The 19,888-nt window shown below is 32.3% G+C and overlaps 1 protein-coding gene across 8 annotated transcripts in view; it reads right to left on the bottom strand.

Moving 5' to 3' along the window:
- The window catches only part of THRB (thyroid hormone receptor beta), a 277,270-nt gene that overhangs the window by 35,196 nt on the left and 222,186 nt on the right, over positions 1-19,888 (bottom strand). Inside the window, exon 1 of one of the 8 annotated variants that reach the window (XM_034404059.2) lies at positions 1,274-1,601. The exons of the other annotated variants lie outside the window; for them this stretch is intronic. Within the exon in view, the coding sequence (XP_034259950.1) occupies positions 1,274-1,601 (328 nt within the window). Of the gene's footprint in view, positions 1-1,273; positions 1,602-19,888 lie in introns of those variants that run through there. 8 annotated transcript variants of the gene reach the window in all.

Genomic DNA, 19,888 nt, shown 5'->3' with positions numbered 1-19,888 from the left:
ATTAGTGAATTTTTCAGTTCTGGAACATTTTAAATATGAAGAACAATTTAAATCTAATTTTTACCATTTAGTAACTTTTTAAAAAAACTCTAGACTTTTAGACCAGTATGGTTTTTTTAAAAAAAAAAAAAACTACTGAATAACTTTGTCTACTACAAGTAATAATTTAACAACAGTAAATGCTGCTAGGTATATCACAAGCTGAGCAAAAGAAAAAAAGAATATTGTGGCATTCTATTTTAAATAGATGACATTCATCTATAGAATTGTTTTAAAAGAAATAGCAATTTTGATATTTGCTCATTTTTTAATTGTATGAATAGCTGTAAAATAATGATCAAACAATAGACCATTTACTCAGATATTTTAGATGGTTTGAACAAATTCAACTAACTTGCAGTGTTAGAAACGTAACTGCTGACTGTCAAGAAAAGTAACATTTAACATTGTAAAGATAATAGAGTATTAGTCTATGAAATAAAATGTATTACAGAGGAAATAATATTTTATATACATGCATCTAAATGTTTCTCACAGATGTTGAACAGCTTGATTGCTGTGAAACATAATGCAATGTAATCTGAAATAAAGGCATCCTTCAATATTGTATAGAAATTATTTATTTAGAATTGTTCTCTTATACTATTTATTAACTGCACCACCAAACCAACTGTTTGATCAATTGGATGAGAAAATAAAGTTCCACGTTTTTCTAACATTTTTTTCCTGAACTCTTTTATATTGTAAATATAAATTTTATCTATATTATAAAATACAGTGATTAGCATTTTATGCAAATTAACAGTACGGCAATTTTTGCACACACAATGAGAATTAAAGATGTTAAATAGACAGTGGTCACTTAAGAGATGAAGACACAGAATACCATACATTTTACAAACCACGAATGAATTGCCTGTTAAGAAACTTCAATTAATTCAAGCCACATACAAATGAATAGCATGGTAGGCTGGCAGTTTGAAAATATTGTATACATATAAAAAGCTTCCTGATATTAATGTAAAAATACCTGCATGTCATTGTCATTTATTATGCTTCAAAATAAACCCATCACAAAAATCACCTAGCAACATCTGTTGCTACTGCTTCCAATTCTAGACAGGCAGTCTTCACCTATAAGCATGTAACTCAGAAAAGTATGCTTTCTCTTCTGTAAAGAATTAGATGCAGATAGATGTTATTAATCTCTTTCTCTCTTCCCCCTTTCTCTCTTTCTCTCTCTTATTAAAAAAATGACAAAATGTTCCCCTACCTTTTTTCTGAGAGAAGGCTGGTGACTGCACTTGAGAAAAAGTAGGCTTTTCTTCAGTGAAATATTCAGTTTGGTTGTATTGATGCAGGGCCATGTCCATGTCAGAATACTCGCTCTTAAAAACGTTTCCAGGGTAACTACAGGTATAAGGCTGATTCACCGCCCAGGTCTGTTCCATATATATATTATTATTGTGCAGGACCTGAGCATCACAACTGCTGTAACTCTGACTATCTTCGATATAAGTGCAATAATCCGAAGGCTGCATGTAGCAGTTGCTGTTGGCAGCTGAGTGAGCTTCATAAATTTCTTGCACGCAATAGTTCATTTTGTTATTCTCTCTCAGCCTATACTCTACATATGCGTGCACACATTCACATGAATATACACTCGATGTGCATATGCATGGAACAAGAAAGTAGGGAACAGATGCACGGCACTGAGAAAGAGAACAGTAAAACTGTATGCTTAACTTTAGAGCAGCCAATGACTGGCTAATACCCTCTTTATATTAGGGATAGATGGAGAACTGCCCTATGAGTCCCATATATTGGAAAGCAGATTTATGACAGTCAAATGTCTTAATCTGTGACTGCATGCTAATTCCTAGAGAAGATACTGTTTACACTTGGCCCTCAAGCAAAGAAACAATGTCCAGACCACCCCACTTTATGGGGTGAATGATTACTTTATAAAACCAGTTCCATTGCCTTTCACTAAGACTATAAAATTATTACTAAGGGAAAAGTTTAACTATGCCTCTAGCACTATCAGTTTAAGTGTGAGCAACAGAAAGAACACTTAGGCAATCCTAAAGACGATATGCTGAAAATCCAAAAATCAATAATCCTGCTTTTCAGCATTAATTGAAAAATCCCAAAGGGCAATACTGATGACACCAGCAGTAAGTCTGTGTTTTAAAGAAAACTTTAGTGTCTAAATCTGTCATCTACTTTACTGTATTGATTTTGATTGGCAGAATTATCTGAGTGAACCTTTCCTGCCTTACACATACTTAGGTCAAACTCCCTGCTGCTTGGTAATTTAACACATTTGCAAGAAAGCAGATTTCTCAGACTTTACTGACTTTAATAGATGTGTTATTGAATTCAACAGGTGGGAAATTACAAAACAGGCCCCCTTAATCAGCAAGCAGAATACTGCTTACAAATTAAAGTTAAGCTTAATTGGTTTTCCAGTTGTATTTCATTAAATTGCTTTCTTCCCAGTGTGAGCTGTTTCTGCATCTGTTTCATTCACATGTGTCTTAATAATAATTATTTAATAATAAGATAAACTCTTCTCAACTTTAAAAATGTTTTATATTTATTTTATACTTTCATATAACAAATATTCAAAATAATGCTTAGCAGGCCCACTCACTTAGCAATAAATGTTATTTATTGATTTTATTTATTTATTTATTTGCTGCTCATCTTGTTTCAAACAACTCTGGGCAGTAAATCCATTTGAATGATAAAGACTGTTTTTTGGTATACGGGCTCTGTATTGCATAAGTAAGTTTAGGTCGCATAACTCTTCGAGGGGAATGGGCTGTTTAGAAATATGAAATACAAACAAACAAACAATTACTGGCCAATAATAAATATTAATTTTCATTTATTTTTTAATTTTTCAATATGCTAAATATATAATCACTAATTTGGAAACTATCCCAGTAAAAAGTCATTAATATCTTCAAAAGGAGTAATTTACAAGCACAAAATAATGACAGCATATTGAACAAGAATATTGAAATAGGATTGTTCTGCATATTTAAAAACAACTAGTGCTTATAAAAGAAATTTCTCATTTTTTGTTTTCCCCAATACAATAATTGGTATTATTCAACAAGATCTACTTTGCATGTTATTAAAACATAAAACCATAAAATGCTGAAAGTGAATCAGCAGCACACATTCAATGATGGTTGTGTATTTGTGTGTAATACATAGATTAGATAAAGAAAATTTTTCAGGCACTTCACTTGACAAGCAAAGTTTAATTAATTGCATTAATTAATGGAAGCTTAAAGTTACTTCGTAATAATGTATTGTTAAATATCCTTATGATATCTTAGGGATCTAATAGGGTTTTACTTCAACTACCTAGATTGTGTAACACATTTATAAATAATTAGGAGGCAGAAAATTTTGAACTGAAAATATTTCCAAACTTGTTATTCAATTCAAATTAAATTTTATTTTCTGCTTTAGTGCAACATAAATATTTTTCCGTAATCTAGACAAAACATAATAAAGTAATATTATATAATAGTATATCATATATTCAAGCTACATTTTATAGTATATAGTATAGCTACATTTTAATAGTACAACATAACATTTTTCAATCTAACCTGGATTAGGATAGAGGATAGCCCATTCCCACACAGTTCATTGTAATTGTTGTAGGTCCCCCACACACATATACATACATACATACATACATATATATACCCATAAGACATTATTAACTAATTCTTCTTTCTCTGGCAAGGCAGTAGTTCATTTTTCTAAGCAATCACTGGAGTTGACAAATCCCTTTCTTATTACGTTTTAGGAAGAAACTCAAAGATATTTAATTATCTTTTAATTATTTCATCATATTTTAAATATATTAATATATATTTTAATTGCTTTAGAAGTAACTCTTTAGTAACGTTTCAGAATTCGTTTTTGTTGCATTTTGCTTTTTAAATTATATTGCTAGCTATCCTGATGTTAGGCAATAGAGAAAATAGAAATATTCCATATAGGTAAATAAATACAACTAATAAACTTCCATGTAAATTTATTTCCAAGGAAAACAAACTCAACTGAATGGCCATCTGGCAGTAGCAATGCACAGATTGCGAGCAAAGAAAATCTATGGATAATATAAAAATGGGACACTTATAGGAATAATGAATTATAGCACTGCTTGGTACTGCCTGAAAGAAAATCAATGTTGTTTAGAAATAAAACATTTTGAGAAACTTCCAGTCATTCTATAAGATTTTTAAAAGGCAAGAACTGGGAACCGAAATTAACTATACTATTTTATATTAACACTTATAGCTCCATTGCACTATCCATTTATACTACCTCTATATAACTGTCTCTATATAATAACCATTCGTAATAAAATAAAATACTTTTATTTTACCGGAATACTCTATTCTTCACAAACAAAATTATATATGAATGGCATAAAAATAATTAACCCCTTTGCTTGTTGAAATAAAACATTACAACAAAAGAAAATGAAAGTTGAATTATATTATTTTTATCAAACTACAGAGTGAAAATTTTACATTACTTTTAAAAACAGTTGATGATTTTAGTTCAGCAATAGCAATTTGTGTGAATATGTCATTATTTGAAGGGAAATCAATAGCTAAAATATATTTTTCCAATTTGAGTTACGTTCTCTGATTCTGTAATTTTTTGGCCATTAATAAAAAAAACCCTATTTAAACAATTGCTACCGTATATATTCCACTTTTTTGCAGGAAGGAGCAATAACATTATAGAAGGAAATAGATTTTTAATAAATTACTCATTTAAAATATTTACTTGTAAAAATAAGTGATTTTTTAATTAGGATTATATTTAGCACCACAGAACAGTTATAAAAATATACAAGACTACACTGCTATTATTAAATTAACATGACTTAAAGTCAATATCATATACATGATAAATTGTCTGAACTTATTTTAAAATAAGTTATTTTAACCTAGATGGCAGCATTACAAATATTTTGAACTATTTATGGGCTAATCTATTAGATTTTGCAGGAGAGTGATATGACAATAAAGAGGATTTTTACAAAGGGGTGGGATGGGGATTGAAGTAACACAGGAATCTGTATTGCTGTGTCTTTTATACTAATGGATCTCAGTCCTGGCCAGTACTGAACCATGTTCAGTATCACCAATTTTTTTTTGTAAGGATGTGAAATAAAAAGAAAAGTGCCAAGAAAGTAAAATAAATAAATAAATCCACAGAATTTGCCCACTACTGATTTCTGACTGCTTTGACCTATAGGAAATAATTCATTGGTTTCAAAAGCAATGAGTTAACATCTTATTTACAGGATACAATACTACAGTAAGATTGTGTTGGTTGTGATTCAATATATAAGTGTGGTGGATTATTATTGTTGTCATTAATTACAGTTGTAATTCCAAGAATTCAAGATAACATAGACCGTTTTTGTTTCATTTTATTCTCACAAAAACTCTGTGCAACAGAGTAACATGAGAAACACCAATTATCCATAATTAACAGTGAGCACAATGACAAAATATGGATTTGAAACAGGATTCTGATTTACAGCTTGGACTATGTTTCTTTTGTTTGATATCTATTCTCTAAAACCAGATGTCAACTTTTACATATTGGGCTGTTTCTAACCACTATAATAAATAATTTCACGTTTAAATTCCAATATTAATTCTTTCATACTTCAAAATTTTCTTTTGAAGTTCTTCTATATGTCCAAGAAAGATAATTTACTGAAACATGGGTCTGGCTCCTTCACAAAGACAACAGTTATGGAAACAGGTTTTCAGTGTCAAAATATTCACAGCCAGCAAACTATCACCTATGTTACCTATCTATATAAGTATTTTTGTTTTGAGTTTGGTATTGCTTATTTTGAGCTTGTTCAATGACCAAAATTGTTACAGTTCCTCTTCTCAAGCACAAATTTGAGCAAGATTATCCTTGGGGGCAATATTGACTATATTAAATTTAGTATAGTTGCAATAATCCCTTCCTTATCTCCCTAATGAAAAAATAGGAAACAACAACCTCACCGTTAGTAATATGACAGTTAATGAAGAATCCTGGCTCTATCAAGCCTCTGCTTCAGCTCTGAGAATTATGTAGAAAGCATACAGTCCAGAGGTCAAAGAATGGATTTCTGCACAATTAAAGCACAATTAATTGTGCAGAAATCTATCCTTTGACCTCTGGACTGTATATTTTCTACACAGTTCTCTTAAGCCAAACCAGAGGCTTGTTAGAGCCAGGATTCTTCATTAACTGTCATTCCATATTTGGGAATCAGTTCAGTATCATATCTACCCAGGGGTGGGTTCTACTTACCTTTACTACCGGTTCGCAACAAGGTTGCGTGCACTCGCTTCACTTGTGTGCATGCACAGAAGCATTCTGATGACATCGGGTCGATGGGCGGAGCCTCCCACCGGTTTTACTACCGGTTCTATAGAACTGATGCGAACCAGGGGCAATCCACTACTGTATCTACATCTAGCCAATATTAGACTGACCTATCTGCTAATATGCTACATTTACTTAAAGGCAAGTTTGACTAAAACAAAAAAATCCAATATCACTCCCACCAACTCCAGGGCAAGCCACTGGAATATAAACTGACAGCAACCATACTCCTTACAAGCACTGTTGATGTTATCTAGTTTGGTTAATGAAACATCTGCAAAAAAAAATCAACCAAACTCAGAGAGCACCAAGGACTTCTCAAGCAGATCTGAGTTTGCTGTATTGTATGGATTCTGATATAGTCATTTTTCTCTATGAGGTAGTGTTAACCCTTCAAGATATTTTAAATAAGAAGTACCAACCATGAATATTAACACTACCTATTTTTCCTGCAAGTTTCCTGCAAGTTTGAATATAGTCATCCCCTCCTTTACTTTACCTTTCAGAAGACCAGAAAGGGTCCCTTCTGAGACACTTCCCTTGCCAATTGGTGGCTGCATTGGTTCATAGACCATATATTGTCCAGTTCAGCATATTCCACACAGAGAAGATATGTATTTATCTAACGATAAATGTATCTGAAAATAAATCTAATATTTATCTAATGATCACTCTACCTGAAGCTGCCAACCTGATTAATGATGATGATTTGCAATAATCAGTCAGTTTAATAACCTATAGCTTTCTATGTCTTCTTGTGGCTGTCAAAAGAAGAAGGAAAGTTCATAGTTCAGGCACTGTAAAGGAAACGTGTATCTATATATCTATATCTATATCTATATCTATATCTATATCTATCTATTTATCTATCTATCTATCTATCTATCTATCTATCTATCTATCTATCTATCTAGTGTATATATATATATATATATATATATATATATATATGTATAGTTAATATTTCGGGTTTCTTCCCGTGTAATTGTGGATATATCCCTAAAAGGGTAGAAGCGACGTTTCGGCAGAATCCCATCTGCCATCATCAGGCTTATGCCAGTAGTCATTTTGCACTAACTGACGTTGGAATTTCAAATCTGGTGCTGGTATTCTGGGATGGCTCCACCTTTTCATTCTGATTGGTTGGGAGTCCCAATATGTGTTTATTGGCTTGGCTTCGGGTGTATGGTCGGTTTTTCTCCACTAGGTGGCAGGGCTTTATCTTTGTGGCTGGTTTGAATATGATTTGGTTGGGATTTTTTTGTGCAATGTTTGGTCCATGTTCCACATATGGTGTCAAGATTCGTCTATTTCGGGATTCTGCCGAAACGTCGCTTCTACCCTTTTAGGGATATATCCACAATTACACGGGAAGAAACCCGAAATATTAACTATACACACATACATACCCGTGAAAACTTACATAAATATATATATATATATATATATATATATATATATATATATATATATATACACACACACACACACACACACACACACACACACACACACACTCATATAGTCTGTACTTGCATCTATGTATGTACAGCCAGGGGAATGGACAGATAGGAGGCAGCTTAGTTTGCAGCAGACATATGGATATGGTAAATGACTTAGAAGGGACCCTCCCTAGTTCTTGGGCTGTAAAGGCAATTGGGGGAAATGTACTTTCAGTCTTGAGAGTTTCTGTTAAGATAATCTTGCAATAAAATAGAATTAACTAATCTGTCTGGACTATCTCGCAAGACTTACAGCAATCTTGAAATTTTTCAAAGAGTGGGAGAAGATCCCTCTAGAAATTTTAGGAATGGTTTCCAATCCCAAGAGACTCCTCTTATCCCTGCCAATTTCCTGGCTGGAGCCCTTTTCATTGTCTTGCAAAGTCATATAATATATCATCTCCTTTTCCCTGGTATTCATGTCACAATCAGTCCATAGATTCAGGACCATTCCCTACCCAGTAATAGGGCTTCTATATGAATCAAATAAAAAGGAACAGGGAGGAAAAGGAACAAAGAGATTTTTTTAATGAAATGCTTTTCAGAGCATTGATGAGATAGTAGACACTTTTGTGAACATAATGTCTATCTGTAAAATGGCCTTCATTCAAAATATGTAACTGAACAGTGCTCAAGTAAAAAATGTCCTATGAAGAGACTTTTTTTCTATAACCTTTTTTTTTAGAGAACTGTTCAATCCTGCATTTTAAACATCTAATGTATTTAATGTCTAGAACCAGAATATATCCTAACTTCATTAATTGGGACTGATAATGCAGAATGCTCTTTCTTGAATGCTTGTGATAAAAAAAAATAAGTCAAGCACAATTCTTTCTGTACCATGTTGATTGCCTCAGTGTTATAAGCAGTTGCCTGCCATCTCTTTCCTTTGCAAAGATCAGAAAGTTTTCTCAGGCATAGGAAAAAAATAGAAGTAGCATTCCCTAAAACCTGAGAGGGTCTTTCTCCAGACTAGAATTAATTGCTCCCAACATATTTGGTTTTTTTTATAACAAATTTAATTCCACAATAGCAGTAATGATCTTGAATTTATATTTTTCAGATTTACTTTCCTCTTTTCATGAAATGTCATCAGTATAACATACAGTATATTTATTCTGACCAACTTTGGTCAGTTATGAATTATCTCTTTCAAAATTGTACGATGCTTTTGCTTGACAAAAAATGAAAGTAATTATTTTCAGATCTGGAAAAATGTAAATAGATATTTCAACAACAATAACAAAAACTAAAGTTGTCTTGTTAAAAAGGATTGCAACCATTAAAATGGATATTTTTCTAAGGGTCAATTTGTTTCAAGTGATTCGAATAACTATTTTTAAAAAAAATAATAATCTTTTTTTACATTTTCCATTAAAAAACACAAAAAAATAACAACACACCATATAAATAACAAACAAGACAACATAACAAATAACAAACATATCTGCAAGTACATTATATTCCGAGGGAGATAGAACGACTTATATCTCTTTATACATCAATTAGGTCTATCCAACCTCACTTTGTTAGTATAATATAGGTTTCTCAATAAATACTTTTCCTCTTTTCAATTGGGTTGTATCTTTCTCTTTGCTAACCAAGTATATAATTTTTCCCAGGATAAACATGTTTGAGTTACATCTTTATCTTTTAATTTTTTAGTCAATTTATCTGCTTCCGCACAGTCCAAAATCTTTTTTATAATTGCTTCCTCTGATGGGATATTTTTATTTTTCCAAAATTGTGCGCATATCAATCTCGCTGCTGTGATGATGTGTAAGGCTAGGTACCATAAGTCTTTTTTTATATTATCCGGTTTGGAGCCGAGCAAGCATGTCTCTGATGCCCAATCAATCTTTTGGTTTACAATCTCATTAAGCCATTTTTTTATTCTTCCCCAAAACTTAACTGCTTCCGGGCATGTCCACCATTGATGATAATAGCTGCCTCTTTCCTGCCCACATTTCCAACATTCCGCCGATTGTTCAGTGAACATTTTAGCCAATCTATCGGGGGAAAGGTGCCACCTGTATATCATTTTATAAATATTCTCTTTGTATGCCATGGATACTATTAACTTCATATTCTCACACCAAATCCCTTGCCATTTGTCTAAGTGAATTGAGTAACCGAAGTTTTTCTCCCAAGCAATCATTGTATCTTTGATTATCTCCTCCCCTATCTCATTAGTAATTTATAACTTTTTGTAATCATGCCTTTTTCTTGTCCCATCAAAATTCTGTCTAATTCTTGTAGGTCCATATGTATGCCTTTCCCATCTCTATCTTTCTTAAATTTAGATTGAACCTGTAAGTAGGTCCACCAGTCCACTTGTAATCCTAGAGAATTCAATTCCTGTTTAGATTTTAAATTTCCCTGTGCATTCAATAACTCCTTGTATATTAATTTCTTTGTCGGATTGTAGATTTTGGGATATGTCAGTGCTTCCAATAACTATTGAAAACAAAGTATTAAAAGATGAGCATCAAACAAGTAACAAATTATGTGTGGTCCAGTAAAAAAATTAAAATCAAAATTTTATAGGACACAAATGGTTGACAGGATGGTTAACAGTTTGCAACTTCAAATTGTTGTTATTACCATGTTTAACTGGAATTACAGAAGAATTGTGACTCATTATGTCCTGACCATTTTTGTTAAGGAAACAAGACATCCAGATGGTCTATACAAATAACCTAGAATGTTACAAATATAAATAAATAATTTTAGAAGTTATAATGCACTAATAAGAAATATATGAAAAATGGGATACAGGAAAAGAATTACTCCAGATTTATCTTCACTTTGTTATTTATTGTGGAATGTATACATTCCAAATTTAGTTATAGAATTTAGACACATAAACAGAAATGCAAAAGAGGAATTTCAATGAAAAAGAACATTACATTCATGATAAATATTATGCTTACAGAAAATTTGCATAAGATGTACTATCATTGGTCTATTACTCCAATTCTGATCACTAAAAGAAATAGTTCATTTTCTTCAAGTTGTTACATAAGGATCAGGTACAATCATGATGTAATGATCCATATGTAAAGGTCATCAGTTCTATATCATAGCATATAAATCACAATATCTGTTGGCAATTCTCTAAAAGTCAATAAAATATGATTCAAACCACAGTAAAACAGTTTTTTAAAAGTTGAATTTATTTTCAACCATAGCATTTTTACTAAATGTTACTAAACTGTATATTACCACAAAATATACTGATTTACCTATGTACATATAACTCTTTTATAGAAGAATGGTTAACTAAATTTTGGGAGTACGTTGTCGTTCTAATGCCAAAAATAATCACATCTTAAAAATAAATCTGACAAAATTTAATTCAAATTGCAAACCATTTTTAGATTCCATGGATTTATTCATATTTAAAATTTGGAATTATATTTTATGTATTTCAGTTATATATGATTTAGAGGTTTTTACAAGTATGGATGAATACTTGAATTTTACTATTTCATTTTATTGTTCATATGAGCACCATGATTCCTGACATTTATATTTTGTTTAAAGTCCAATAGTGTTTTTCAGTTTTTTAGGATCACATAACATATATAGTTGTGTATAATTAATCATGAAAAAATTATAATCTAAATTTATGTAAATTTGTAACTCTTTTATTTTTACTTTTCTACGCTTTTTTTACTGAATTCATTTTCCATATGTGTCTGTGAACCAGGTTTTATTAAATTACAACCTAAGTATTCAGATTAATAAAATGATCAAAAAGGCCATTAATCTAAGAATTATTATTCAAAGTTATTTGATTGATAAAAAGAGTTAACTAATTTGTTTGCATAATCACAAATTACTTGATTTTAGTCCCTATTTCTTCTATGTCATTTTCTGAACTAAAAATACACATTTTATCAAGTTACATCATGAATCTGCACTCAAAAAGTATATAGGCAGAAACATTATTTACATTAAATACAGTATATACATTTAATACAATACCTTTTCTTCCAATTAAAAATTCAATGCAGTAGCCAATTTTAGAGAAATTTTAAGGACTGAGTGTAAGACTGGAATGTATATTATCCTAAGAACTCTGCTTATATTTCCCTGTGGCATGCTTTTTATGGGACCACTGTAAATACAAGGACAATATGACATAAAGCTCCTTTTGCTTGCTTGCAAAGTATCTATTGTTGTAGGGTTTTAATGCATAGAAGTTGTGGCAAGCAAAAACTTTTGCCCACATTCTTAAGGTGACCAGACGTCCCGCTTTTGGCGGGACAGTCCCGCTTTTGAGCAATTTGTCCCGCGTCCCGCGGCGTTTTAAAAAAGTCCCGATTTTTCATTCTGCCTCCTGAATCCCCGCTGCTGGCTAGAGGGAAAAAACCTGTTTAAACTCTTGCCGCGGGGCTTCAAAGGGCCGCCCTACGTTGATTAGCTCGGCTTCCCCCTCTCAGCTGATTTGCGCAGGGCTCTGCTCTTCCTAAATTGCTCCAGCAGTTTTTTTTTTCTCTTTGTGCAAACCAAGCTCAAAACGAAAGTGAAACTGGCTGTTGGCTTTGCTGTTTGCTTGCAACGTTGGAAAATTAGGCAGCAGATTTATTTTCCTTTTCCTCACCAAAAAAGGTAGGTGTAAACAATGGGAAATTATTTAGGGCAAAAGAGGAGAGTTCAAGATTTTAAAACACAAAAGAAAAAAAAGCTCTTTTTAACTAGGGAATTGTAATAATTGAGATACTATTAATTGTATACTGTGTTGAAAGCAGAAATGGTTAAGTTGTGGTTTGGAGGAATATATGGGGGAAATTATTTGGTTTATTATTATTGGTAAGTATAATTAATTGATTTGTAAGAAATTGGATTGCATGGAAATAATTGGAATATTCATGTTCATATTGATTAATATACAAAAAAGATAGTTATATAACTAATTGATTTATATTAAAATGTTGAATTTGTATTAAACAACTGTATTACATAATTACATAATTAAACAATGTGAGGATGGATATAAAAATAGATGACAATGGGAAAGGGTATAAAATAGAATAGAAGGGAAAAATTGAATTTGATTAAGATTAGAGATGAGGATGAAGGGTAATATTGTTTTTTTAAAAAAATAGATGAGGAATAAATATGGCAAAAAGGAAATATAGAAATTGTAAATTTAATTGAAATGACTAAACACTGTTTAAATTTGTGAACCAGCCAAATATTCTGTTCAAAGAAAATACATTGTATATTTGTATGTGTGTTTCTAATTATTGCTATTTATTCATATTTGTTCTCTTTTATTCTTTAAAGTTTAACAATTCATTCTTTATCTTAATATCTTTATATTTGTTTGGGGTTGGCTTTCTTCCCTTTCATCTTTTTTATTGTACAGCAATCTTTCTCCTCAAACCTACCACCTCTCTTTTCTTTCCTTCTTACTTTCTCTTCCCCCCACCCTCTTTTTCTCCTCCCTACTTCCTCTTCCTTTCTCCTTCTCCTCCTCTCTTCCTCCCTCTCTTAACCGTCACTCCTACTCTAATTTCCCTTCCCTTCCTTCATCCCTCTCTATTACTGTATCCTTTTATGCATATGGACTACTCAGAGGGCTGAAAAAGTTATTTTTGACTGGTCCTCGCACTTTTGACCAGTCCTCGAACTTACGACTGTCCTCACATTTTACATTTTTGCCCTATCTTGTCATCATGGTGAAGAGAAGCAGTTGTGAAATGAGTGACATGGTTGTAAAGAATGCTGCACGGGCATAAATGTGAGGATGGTCATAAGTGTGAGGACCAGTCAAAAGTGCGAGGACCTGTCAGAAATGACTTTTTTCAGCCCTCTGGTTAGTCCTTTTGTGCATATGGACTACTCAGAGGGCTGAAAAAGTTATTTTTGACTGGTCCTCACACTTTTGACCAGTCCTCGAACTTACGACTGTCCTCACATTTTACGTTTTTGCCCTATCTTGTCACCATGGTGAAGAGAAGCATTGTGAAATGAGTGACATGGCTGTTAAGAATGCTGCACGGGCATAAATGTGAGGATGGTCATAAGTGTGAGGACCAGTCAAAAGTGTGAGGACCTGTCAGAAATGACTTTCCAGCCCTCTGAGTAGTCCCTATACACATAGCCATGGCCACCCGGTCACATGACCAGCTAGCCACGCCCACCCAGTCACATGGCCTCCAAGCCACGCCCACACAATAAGCCACGCCCACAATGGTGTCCCTCTTACCAATGTTAAAATCTGTTCACCTTACCCTATACACATAGCCATGGCCACCCGGTCACATGACCAGCTAGCCACGCCCACCCAGTCACATGACCAGCTAGCCATGCCCACAAAATAAGCCACGCCCACAATGTCCCTCTTTACCAATGTTAAAATCTGGTCACCTTACACATTCTTGAATAAACATCTGAGCTTCAGATTCAACAACAGTATATTTGCTGTGAAACACTATTTATGCACCACCAAAACAAATATAGTCTGATGATTTCAATCCTCTGTCAAAGGTGGATGCCAATTAACTATTTTTCACTTTTCATCTGTGTTAAACACAATGAACATACTGTACCAGACTTATTTTTTCTCCATGCTCATCTTTCTTTTCTCTTTCTTAGAATGCAAAAATGCTTGCCAACTAAAAGCCATTTTATATATCTAAATTATTTCAGTACAAAAAAGTAAGTTTTAAAACATGCAAATCAAGACTGAAAACTTTAAGGCATAAAGGATAATATAAGTACCATGTAATTTATATATACATTAATCTACATGTATGAGCTTCCCACTAAATGTACCTTTCCATTAAAAGGTACATTAAAAGATATTAAACATTTGTACTTAACGTTTTCCCTGATAAAAATACAGGTATTTCCAGACTTACAACCACAATTGAACCCAGAATTTATATTGCTAAGAGAAAAAATTGTTAAATAAGTTTTGTCCCATTTTGTGACTTTTCTTGCCATGTTTATTAAGTGAATCACTGCAGTTGTTAAATTAGTAATACTGTTGTTGTGTGAATCTGGCTTCCCTATTGACTTTGCTTGTCAAAAGATCGCAAAATATGATCACTTGATCCTGGGACCCTGCAACCATTATAAATATGAACTATCAAGCATCTGAATGTAAATCACATGACCATGAGGATGCTGCAATGGTCAAAAGTGTGAAAAATAATCATAAATTGATTTTTTCAATGTCATCGTAACTTTGTACAGTCACTAAATAAACTGTTGTAAGTGAAGGATTACCTGTACCATATTTAACAAGATTATGCAACATAATTAAATATAATAAATATGTAAGTCAGCTTTGAATTTTAATATTCTAAATATTAAAGCAATTTAAAAGTAGTATACATTATCCAGCAAACACATGATTCAAAAGCCTGCTGGATATTTTTGTTATTTTTTCTCCAGTTAAGTGCTAATTATTAATAGTTAACAAAACATATTAAAAAATAAGAAAATAGTGACCCAGAATATAAACAGCCTGTGCCATGTGTAGTTTTCTCAGTTATTTCACATAAATGGGAATCTAAATAAGTTATATTTGTGTTACTACAACTTCATGCAATCAGTGACATAACTATGTACATTGGGTCAGTAAATGTTCTCCTGTAATTTACAAAGCAAGAAATGCAATTTCTGAAACCCCTTTTATGGAAGACGTTAACATTATTAACTTTTCAATACTGACTTAAAGGCACTGCTAGGGACAATATAGTGAACTGAAGATGGATCCATAAAAAGAGAGTCTGATCACTATAAAAGAATGAAAAATAACAAGTAAACAAACTCTTTGTAATTCCTCTTAGACAAAGAGAGAATTGAAAGTTGCCCAAACAATTGCCCCTCATAAGAAGACCTCAGGCCACAGGTGTCTGGCCTCTAGAGAATGAGGGAATGAGGGAAAAGGTATCTTACTCAAGTCAAAGTTGGAGGCCTTCAAAAGGAAATATATTATTTCCTTTTCTAATTACTTTTGGAAATTGCTTGTTAACTGCTTTTTCAGCTATTAAGACCTCCAGATCAACAGGTTTTAGTTTACTTCATGATTGTGTTTACTTCAATCTTTACCAGATCCAGAAAATTATGTCTGCCTCTATTAACAGATTGTGTTTAAAAGTAGTAACGGAAATGAAATTTTACCATAACAAGACTAAGACTGATCTGAAAGTGGATTTAAAAATCCATGCTTAGAAGAATATATTGTAACAAGCTTACAAGAATACAATGGATAAAGATGTTGCACTGGACATACAAAAAAAACCATTGTTGTTCTCTGTGGTAACCTTAATTTTTGCTGATATGTTTCAGGATTGAAATGTCATGGCTATAAGGATTTGTAAGATATGAGATATGGGAAGATTGATATATGTTAAGGGAAGAAGATAATACAATACAAGTATTGTTTATACTTGTTGTGTTGAAGTAATTTCTTCAAAGAAATTGAAACATATAGTTTCAAAGAAAAGAAACATATAGTTTCTTTTTTCTTTACTATATCCTTATTTTTCTATTTTTTATTTTATGAGCTTTCCCCCCCCTTTGTATTAGTTTTTATTGTTGCAATTATAACTTTTCATACAATTACTATCAAGACTAACTCAAAAGCACCAAAATAAATAAACAAATAAACAAACTACAAATTTAAGTTTAATTTAAACCTGAGATGCAGATGGTTGCCACTCTGCTGTTCAGAACAGTTGTAAAGGCTTGGCTCTTCATCCAGGTCTTTGGCAAGAAGGGGTAAGATCCCTTGCTTCATTCGATATAATCTATTGTGCTTGCCATCTTTTATCTTTTATTGATTTTATTGTAATTTTGTTAATTATTATGAGCTGCCAGAGTTGTTGAGAGACGGGCAACAAACATGTTTAATAAATTGTAATTATTTTCATTTTCCATGAAACGGTCAGCATAATTCTCAACACTCAATCTATTTGTTATCGTTGATAAATGTCAAGTATAAGCTACTTGGATATTTTGAAATAAATATGGATACATATTATTTATAGAAGTACTTTGTCTGCTGTGTACTTACATCATTTTAATGTGATTTTCCAAAAGCCAGTTGCAATCTCAAGTTGAAGGCCTTCAAATTTATGAGCCAAACATATAGTTTATTCACAAGTTAAAAGTTATTAGCTAATTAGACTGTTTATCACTTGATAACACTTTAATTCATCGCTTTTGACATAAAAGGGTTTTCTTCATTTACTCAAGGATACAGGATATACCTCTGTAACCTACATTAAAAGCCACTCTGGACTTGCCTGGCATCAACTGACTGTCTTTACTAAGATGTTAAAGCGATCAGCACCTGACATCTGTTAGCTGGAGGCATTCTGAGGTAAAGGACCAACAAATCGAAATAAATTAGACCAGTTTAACTTTTGGATGAGGTGATCCCCTTAGTGATATTATAATCTATGCTCCTGATGTTACCCAAGGATTTAAGAAGAACAATATTTCATACTTCTCTTTAGAGCATCACATCCTGAGTTTTTTTCCTAAACAAGGTACAAATAGTACATATTCCAATTAAAATAAAACAAAAATGTAAGCCGTCACTTCCTTTTGCTAAAAAGATAAAATCATTATATATTAATACACTTGACAGTATGGTACTAATAGTGAGTATTTTGAAGTTAAAGTAAAAAATGAATCAATCTGACCATAAAGGCAAAAGGGACAGAGTAAATGTAATCTAATTACATTGAAAATCAATACCTTGCCAAGTTCTATGAAGCACTTTAGATGCATTTAAGTGCTCATTTCTTAGTGGAAAAAAATACAAGCTTTTCTAAACAGTAAAACCAGTATTATCAAATCTAAATACAGTGTTTGACCATGATGAAGACTACTTCTATAAAGTACTATTTTCAATTTATGTACAAACAGTGAATTGTACATATCTGTTGCATGTTATTTCTGCTGTATAATAACTCCAATTACTATCTAAATTTGCTCCATGAATTGATACTTCTTACAATTTGAAATGTCATCATACCTATACAGTCTGGCATGAGTACTAAGCATATACCTCCAGCAAGGAAAAAATCGAAAGTGCTAAGCTCTCAAAATATTGTTATTTTCACAATATTTTTTCCATGCACTATTATTTTTCCCTAAATAATGAGACCCCATTTCTATTTTCTGCTAGAAAAGTGCATCAGCCCATCCTAAGATGAAAGATCATGATGCAGGCTTAAAAAAATGGTTGACAAACTTTACCAAGATCCTGTTTGGGTGTGAAATTCTGGAAGGTTTCTCAATTTTTCTTGTTCAGGTGGAATTCACATGCATCACCAACTGATTGCCCTGGTAAGATGTACAGATTTCCAGCCATGCACTCTTAGTCACCATAGTCAGCTTCCATTCAGTGAAGTTAGAAACTTTGGGTATCCTTTATATATATATCCAACGAAGGTAGTTATGTACACAAGTAAAGAAACTTTCACCAGTCTTCTGTTTAAAACATGAAACCCTGGGCAAGTTACCATCAATTTATTGTCTTGCTCATATGATCATTTAAGGTCCTGAAGGTCGAAGCTGGTCATGAACAATTTTCAGCTACTTAAAACAGAAAACATCAAGGATTCAGCCTTGTTTGACTTGGCTCTTTTTGTGGGCTGACCTGAGGGATACTCAGTTATCTAAGGCTAACATCATTATGTGTATTGTTAGCAATTCCAGTCTTGCTACTATTGCAGCTTTCTGGTCAGCTCTGTGGTCACAAGTAATAATCAGATGCCACTCTTACTTTGGGACTTATAACAACCTTGGCATTATTCATACATTGATGAGCATTAGTATAATATATATCACAAATCTATATTTATGTTCATGAACTGGGGATGGGAAGACACAAAAAAGATTGTGTATTTATAAATGTAATTCAAATTTACATAAAATGTTCTATAGATAATTATAACATTTTAAATTTTCAGTATAGTTATAAGCAATCATTTCATTAAAGAAAAATTCAGACAATTTCCCATTATGAAAAAAATGTAGATGACAAGGTTAATCATGACTGAAGTTCTTGCAAAAGCCTATTAAAATTCCAATGTGAATATGTATCCTATTATGAATCAACTATATCTAGGATAAATGACAAGCCAACATAATTAGATAATTTTATTTTGAAGAGAAATATACTAAAGAATCCAATATTAAGCAATGCATGTAGCTCTGTAACAGGGATTTATTAAATATCATTGTCAGATTTTAAAACTAATGATTGTCTAGCTATAAGATAGATCACTTTAACTAAATTGATATTTCAATAATGGACAATATACTGAATGTAAATCAGAACTGAGCTATAGGGTTCTTGGTGTTCTCTGAGCTTGATTATTTGTTGCAGACATTTTGTTATTAGAGGGATCACCGGGAAGAAAAAGGAGATCCTTATCCCACTCTATAGGGCTTTAGTCAGATCCCATTTGGAATATTGTGTCCTGTTCTGAAGACCCCATTTTAAAAAAGATATTGATAAGCTTGACCGAGCCCAGAGACAGGCAACAAAAATGGTGCAAAGTCTGAGAGACAAAACATATCAGGACAGATTGGAGGAACTGCATATGTACAGCCCTAGAGGAAAGAAGGGAAAAGAGGAATATGATTCAAACCTTTAAATATGCTAAGGGTGTCAATAACATTCTGAAAGGCAGTATTTTCAATATTAAGCAAAAACATGGGCGCATTACCTTAAATAACAAGAGGGAAGTTCAAAACAAATGTTAGAAAGTAGTACTTCACAGAAAGAATATGGAAGTTTGGAACCAACTTCCAGTGGAAGTAGTAGGTAAATCATCAGTAACTCAGTTACTGCTAGGAATATACATACATCTACTATCTGACAAAAAAATAAGAAATAAGAAAAATAGAAATAAAAACAATATAAAAACAATAATAAACAAATAATAAACACATTATTT

The sequence above is a fragment of the Pantherophis guttatus genome, chromosome 4, assembly GCF_059756535.1.
Source record: "Pantherophis guttatus breed Tessera chromosome 4, ASM5975653v1, whole genome shotgun sequence".
NCBI lineage: Eukaryota > Metazoa > Chordata > Lepidosauria > Squamata > Colubridae > Pantherophis > Pantherophis guttatus.
This window is presented reverse-complemented; position numbering and strand designations above follow the sequence as displayed.